The 7,736-nt window shown below is 48.7% G+C and overlaps 1 protein-coding gene across 1 annotated transcript; it reads left to right on the plus strand.

Moving 5' to 3' along the window:
• Positions 1–2,972: 2,972 nt before the first annotated feature.
• On the plus strand, positions 2,973–5,476 carry LOC103652955 (uncharacterized; the record flags this gene model as incomplete). The annotated part of the gene is made up of 4 exons (XM_035967205.1): positions 2,973–3,254; positions 4,284–4,381; positions 4,923–5,072; positions 5,247–5,476. Coding segments are annotated over 4 exons (549 nt in total), but the record flags the coding sequence as incomplete, so codon positions are not given.
• Positions 5,477–7,736: the final 2,260 nt, after the last annotated feature.

The raw sequence follows: 7,736 nt of genomic DNA on the forward strand, positions 1-7,736 counted from the left end.
AGTTCGCATGAGGGAACAACCAGACCAGCCGAAGCATTACGCAAGGCATTAAGACCTCGAAGGAGTGAAACCACTCCTCCGAGGCCTCGGGGGCTACACCCGGCGGGTGCGCTCGCGCGCACCCACCGGAACAAAATGCAACCGAGAAAGGCTGGTCCCCTTGCAAAAAAGTGCGACGAAAGCCTCCAAGCGAGTGCTAACACTCCCTTCGAGGCTCGGGGGCTACTGTCGGGGACCATAATTAGGGGTACCCTCAAGACGCCTAATTCTCAGCTGGTAACCCCCATCAGCATAAAGCTGCAAAGGCCTGATGGGTGCGATTAAGTCAGGGATCAGTCCACACGAGTGACTCGATCACGCTTCGCCCGAGCCTAGCCTCGGCCAAGGGCAGCCGACCTCGAGGGACTTCCGTCTCGCCCGAGGCCCCCCTTTAACGGCGGACACATCTCCGGCTCGCCCGAGGCCTTGGCTTCGCTAAGAAGCAACCCTGACTAAATCGCCGCACCGACTGACCGAGTTGCAGGAGCATTTAACGCAAAGGTGGCCTGACACCTTTATCCTGACGCGCCCCCCCCCCCCCCCCAGCAGAGCCGAAGTGACCGCCGTCACTCCGTCGCTCCACTGACCGGTCTGACAGAAGTACAGCGCCGCCTGCGCCACTCCGACTGCAGTGCCACTCGACAGAGTGAGTCTGACAGGCAGTCAGGCCTTGCCGAAGGCGCCATAGGAAACTCCGCTCCGCCCGACCCCAGGGCTCGGACTCGGGCTAAGACCCGGAAGACGGCGAACTCCGCTCCGCCCGACCCCAGGGCTCGGACTCGGGCTAAGACCCAGAAGACGGCGAACTCCGCTCCGCCCGACCCCAGGGCTCGGACTCGGGCTAAGACCCGGAAGACGGCGAACTCCGCTCCGCCCGACCCCAGGGCTCGGACTCGGGCTAAGACCCAGAAGACGGCGAACTCCGCTCCGCCCGACCCCAGGGCTCGGACTCGGGCTAAGACCCGGAAGACGGCGAACTCCGCTCCGCCCGACCCCAGGGCTCGGACTCGGGCTCAGCCCCAGAAGACAACGAACTCCGCCTCGCCCGACCCTAGGGCTCGGACTCCGCCCTGGCCTCTGCCGAACGATCTCCGCCTCGCCCGACCCGGGGGCTCGGGCTCGGCCTCGGCCACGGAAGACAGACTCGACCTCGGCTTCGGAGGAGCCCCCACGTCGCCCGACCTAGGGCGCAGGTCCGCCACGCCAACGGGAAGCGCCATCATCATCCTACCCCGAGCCGACTCGGGTCACGAAGAACAAGACCGGTGTCCCATCTGGCTAGCTCCGCCAGATGGGCAATGATGGCGCCCCACAAGCTCTGTGACGACGGCGGCTCTCAGCTCTCTTACGGAAGCAGGTGGACGTCAGCAAGGACTCGACCGCTCCGACAGCTGTCCCTCCGCCAGGCTCCGTTGCTCCTCCGACAGCCACGACATCACGCCAGCAGGGTGCCAAGATCTCTCCGGCTGCCACATTGGCATGTACCTAGGGCGCTAGCTCTCCCTCCGCTAGACACGTAGCACTCTGCTACACCCCCATTGTACACCTGGATCCTCTCCTTACGCCTATAAAAGGAAGGACCAGGGCCTTCTTAGAAAAGGTTGGCCGCGCGGGGACGAGGACGGGACAGGCGCTCTCTTGGGGCCGCTCGCTTCCCTCACCCGCGTGGACGCTTGTAACCCCCTACTGCAAGTGCACCCGACCTGGGCGCGGGACGAACACGAAGGCCGCGGGATCTCCACCTCTCTCACGCCCGTCTCCGGCCACCTCGCTTCTCCCCCCTTCGCGCTCGCCCACGCGCTCGACCCATCTGGGCTGGGGCACGCGGCACACTCACTCGTCGGCTCGGGGACCCCCCGGTCTCGAAACGCCAACAAAATTGTAATCTAGAGAATCTACAAGAAAAACATTGGAAATAGAATGGTCAGGAGATATAGCAATTTTACCAAGACCTTTGACCAAACCTTGATTTCCATCCCCGAATGTGATAGCCCGTTGAGGATCTTGGTTTTTCTCGTAGGAGGAGAACATCTTCTTCTCCCCTGTCATGTGGTTCGTGCATCCGCTGTCGAGTATCCAACTTGAGCCCCCGGATGCATAAACCTACAAAACAAGTTTAGTTCTTGACTTTAGGTACCCAAATGGTTTTGGGTCCTTTGGCATTAGACACAAGAACTTTGGGTACCCAAACACAAGTCTTTGACCCCTTGTGCTTGCCCCCAACATATTTGGCAACTATCTTGCCGGATTGTTAGTCAAAACATAAGATGCATCAAAAGTTTTAAATGAAATATTATGATCATTTGATGCACTAGGAGTTTTCTTTCTAGGCAACTTAGCAAGGGTTGGTTGCCTAGAGCTAGATGTCTCACCCTTATACATGAAAGCATGATTAGGGCCAGAGTGAGACTTCCTAGAATGAATTCTCCTAATTTTGCTCTCGGGATAACCGGCAGGGTATAAAATGTAACCCTCGTTATCCTAAGGCATGGGAGCCTTGCCCTTAACAAAGTTAGACAATCTTTTAGGAGGGGCACTAAGTTTGACATTGTCTCCCCTTTGGAAGCCAATGCCATCCTTGATGCCCGGGCGTCTCCCACTATAGAGCATACTTCTAGCAAATTTAAATTTTTCATTTTCTAAGTTATGCTCGGCAATTTTAGCATCTAATTTTGCTATATGATCATTTTGTTGTTTAATTAAAGTCATATGATCATGAATAGCATCAATGTTAACCACTACACGACGGTTGATCTTTAGCAACCCTTATTAGGTACCAACTGTTGGTTGCTAAAGGTTAGGGACCGACGGTCAGTCGCTAAATCTTTTTGTAGCAACGGTCGGTTGGTCGCTACAAGTCTAAAAATTTAACAACTTATGGTTGGTCGCTATAGATATCGTCTGTGACTAGCGGTGGGTCGCTATAGAATTAATGGGCCTTCTTGGGCCGTCCTCAAACCCTACACGTCCTCAGCCCTGCCAGCCGCCTAGCCATCCTCAGTCGGCAGCCGCTACAATGTCACCCAGACTCCAGACTCCGGCCAGAGTCCAGAGCCGCCAGGACGCCAGGTACGCCGCCGGGCGCCGGCCCCCTCCTCCCTCTTCTCGCCGGAGGAAATGGAGCCACTCGCTCTCCCCTCGGGCTCCTCGCACCCGACCCGCCCGCAGCCGCAGCCGTAGCCGCACCCGCTCCTCCACCATCTCCCGTCCAACAGGTTCCGGGATCAGCTTTTGTGGCAGGCGTCCGGATGGGTTTACTGTTCTTGCTCAAATCCGTGTGGATTTTGCATGGCCCCGTCCCGAAAATGCCACAGGCCAGCCGGTTCGGAAACCGTACCGCACGACGCCGTCGCCACGCTCCTCCTGGGGATGCATTTGCTGCGCGTCCTGAACCTACCGTGACGAGGGCATTCTCAGAGCCTTGCAATTTTGCAAGGCTGCTGCCTGTCCGTTCAGTTCTTCTGTAGTAGTAGTAGTTCTGTATCTTTGTGTGTGTGCATCCCGAGTTTTCTCTGCTGTCGTATTACCTTTCAGTTTTCCTAATAAATTATTAGGCTTGCTTGTCCTATTCCCACTCTTCTTCTGGTCGCGCTCAAGCATGGAACCAGAACTCTGGGAGCAATGGGTATTTCCTTTTTTTTCAAATTGCTGGTTGCATTTGGTAGTAGAGTACAACAACGTACACGTGGGTTTCTCTGGATAGAAACACTGGGATCCAAGTCCTTGAGATTCGGTTCAAAATTTGAACTATCAACACACATAGGAGTGCGAAATATTCCCAGAGCATCCTCCTTGTCAAATCGGGCCCTTTAAGTGTCTGCCAGAATTCCGAACTCAAAGTTTTGCCTGCATTGTGGGCTCCTGCAACTATGCTTTTGTTTTAATCTACATGTCTCATGTCCAACTGAGAAATATTCGTCTACCAGCTGTTGGCAGCATTTGCTATTATCCTTTTACAAGCACAAGAAATCGGGTTCATATATTTTGTGGCTAGCGGTTTTAGGTACCCTGCATGAGCGCCTTATTGTGCATACTAAATGCATTTAAGCGTGGTGGGTGCAGTTGATCACATGTTATATCGACAGAAATTCTAGTTAATTAGAGTTGACTGCTTGAGCCAATAGTTTATTACTTCAGGTAGCATATAGTTCAATATTATGTTTTTTTTGTATTTTGTATCTGTTCTAATTTCTACAATTGAGAACTACTGTGTCTAATATCCATGAGGTTTGTGTTTCCTACAGACCTTGAAGGAAGCAATTGAAATCAATAACTCTGTTCCTCAAGGATTGAGCAGTTCTATATTTACAAAGAGGCCAGATATTATTTTTAAGTGGCTCGGGTAAGTAGCTCAACGATACCGAGAATTTAATTGGTATTGAACAAAGGATGTCTCTGTATTTGTGGAAAGCAAATGCGAGCTGTATTGCTCATCCCTCTTTTGCATTAGATGCCTGTGTGGACACTTTGGTGGACTGGTGGTACTGCATCGGTAGCATTCTAGTTTTTGCTTAATTGAATGGTAGTTATTTTGGTTTACAAGGTATAGCTTAAGAAAGTCTGGTTCACTATTTTTCATTTTGGTTGGTATATTCACACAGCACACTATTCAGCTAGTCCCTTCTCTAGGACAAAAAATCATGTCTTTTTTGCGTGCCAATATCATATATTCAATCAGATAATATCCAGTAAAGCAGTAAGCTTAGCTGGAGTTTCCATACATGTCATAAACATTTAACCATACTCAGCCACAAAATAAACCCTATTTAACATATTTTGAAATTTGAATATTTATTGCAAAATGTTCTCATCTTTTGTGGGGTCCTTTCGGTTATATTTTTTGATTGCCAATAAGCCTCACTGTTTGTTCTCTTATTATGCAGGCCCCATGGTAGTGATTGTGGTATAGTGAATGTGAACATACCTACTAATGGTGCTGAAATTGGTGGAGCATTTGGTGGAGAAAAAGCAGCTGGTGGTGGACGAGAAGCAGGGAGTGATTCCTGGAAGCAGTACATGAGGAGGGCGACTTGGTAAGAGTATACACATTTTTGCTGTGAGTGCATTTGAAATGGTACTATATATAATCATTATTAGAGCAGTGCATAGTAAGGGTAGCAGGGCCGGGCCTAAGCACGTGCAACAGGTGTTATTTTGGAATGGATTTCTAAGTAGTCTACTAATGATTTGGGTTTTAATTTTGTCAGGAGGGAGGTCCTAGAGTAGTAAGTCACTTGTTTACTCCATGATGGCAATAGCAAGCAGATCGCGGTGGTGCCTATGGATGCTACAACAAGAAAGATCAAAAGTTCTTTTGGATGGATGCAGCTAGATATTTTGTTTTGTATTTTCTCCAAAAGAGAAATTTGCAACGTTGTGAATGATATTATAATTGTGATGCTTTTGTGAATATATAATTGTGGTGCTTTTGTGTTTATGTGATGGATCTATGACTGTGTTATACTGATTAACTGTGTATGTCTTTATGATTTGTGTATAAAAATATGTGATTTGTAGTGCTTAATTAAATATATATTATTATTAATAACAACTGTAAAAATGGCGACTTTCTGTTGGTTGCTAAATGTATAGTATGACGACTTATGGTTGGTTGCTAAATCTATAGTACAACAATCCACGGTTGGTCGCTAAATATACAATATTAGCAACGGACAGTCGGTCGCTAAAAAGATGTCGGTCGCTAAAGCCTTTAGCGACGGCACTTACAGCGACCATCCTTATGGGTCGCTAAAAGTTTTTAGCGACCAACCGTAGGTCGCTGAAGGCCGTTTTAGCAACCAACCGTAGGTCGCTGTAAGTGAACCGTCGTGTAGTGAACATCTTTACATCTAGTGCAAATAGATACATGCTCAACGATAGATGTAGAGGGTTTGCAAGATTTTAATTCTACAACCTTAGCATGTAACATGCCATTCTTGGTTCTAAGGTCGGAAATAGTAGCATTGCAAACATCAAAATCTTTAGCCTTAGCAAGCAATTTTTCATTTTCAATTCTAAGGCTAGCTAGGGAAGCATTTAACTCATCAATCCTAGCAAGTAAATCAACATTATCATCTCTAGGATTTGAAGTTGAAACATTGCAAACATGTGAATCAACCTTAGCATTTAAACTAGCATTTTCATTCCTAAGGTTGTCAATCATCTCACGGCAAGTGCTTAGCTCACTAGATAATTTTTCACATTTCTCAATTTCTAGAGCATAAGCATGTTTAACCTTAACATGTTTCTTATTTTCTTTAATAAGGAAGTCCTCTTGGGTGTCCAAGAGATCATCCTTTTCATGGATGGCACTAATCAATTCATTAAGTTTTTCTTTTTGTTGCATGTTGAGGTTGACAAAAAGGGTATGCAAATTATCCTCCTCATCACTAGCATTATCATCACTAGAAGACTCATATTTAGTGGAGGAGTTAGATTTAACCTTCTTCCGTTTGCCGTCCTTTGCCATGAGGCACTTGTGGCCGACGTTGGGGAAGAGAAGTCCCTTGGTGACGGCGATGTTGGCGGCGTCCTCGTCGTCGGAGGAGTCGCTAGAGCTTTCGTCGGAGTCCCACTCCCGACAAACATGGGCATCGCCACCCTTCTTCTTGTAGTACCTCTTCTTCTCCTTTCTTCTCCCCTTCTTGTCGTCGCCTCGGTCACTGTCACTTGATATAGGACATTTAGCAATAAAATGACCGGGCTTACCACATTTGTAGCAAACCTTCTTGGAGCGGGACTTGTAGTCTTTCCCTCTCCTTTGCTTGAGGATTTGGCGGAAGCTCTTGATGACGAGTGCCATTTCCTCATTGTCAAGCTTGGAGGCGTCTATTGGTTGTCGACTTGGGGTAGACTCCTCCCTCTTTTCTTCCGTCGCCTTGAATGCGACGGATTGAGCTTCAGATGTAGATGGATCATCAAGCTCGTTGATCTTCCTCGAGCCTTCGATCATGCACTCAAAACTTACAAAATGCCCGATTACTTCCTCGGGGGTCATTTTAGTATATCTAGGATTACCACGAATTAATTGAACTTGAGTAGGGTTAAGGAAAATAAGAGATCTTAGAATAACCTTAACCACTTCATGGTCATCCCATTTTACGCTCCCGAGGTTGCGCACTTGGTTCACCAAGGTCTTGAGCCGGTTGTACATGTGTTGTGGCTCCTCCCCTTTGCGAAGCCGGAACCGACCGAGCTCCCCCTCGATCGTTTCCCGCTTGGTGATCTTGGTGAGCTCGTCTCCCTCGTGCGCGGTTTTGAGCACATCCCAAACCTCCTTGGCGCTCTTCAACCCTTGAACTTTGTTATACTCCTCTCTACTCAAAGAGGCGAGGAGTATTGTTGTCGCTTGAGAGTTGAAGTGCTCGATTTGGGCCACCTCATCCTCGTCATAATCTTTATCCCCTACCGACGGTACCTGTGCACCAAACTCAACAACATCCCATATACTTTTGTGGAGTGAGGTTAGATGAAATCGCATTAAGTCACTCCACCTAGCATAATCTTCACCATCAAAAGTTGGTGGTTTGCCTAACGGGACGGAAAGTAGAGGTGCATGTTTAGAAATGCGAGAATAGTGTAGGGGGGTCTTACTAAACTTCTTACGCTCTTGGCATTTAGAAGTTACGGAGGGCGCATCGGAGCCGGAGGTCGATGTTGATGAAGTGTCGGTCTCGTAGTAGACCACTTTCCTCATC

Source organism: Zea mays, chromosome 4 (genome assembly GCF_902167145.1).
Source record: "Zea mays cultivar B73 chromosome 4, Zm-B73-REFERENCE-NAM-5.0, whole genome shotgun sequence".
Lineage (NCBI taxonomy): Eukaryota > Viridiplantae > Streptophyta > Magnoliopsida > Poales > Poaceae > Zea > Zea mays.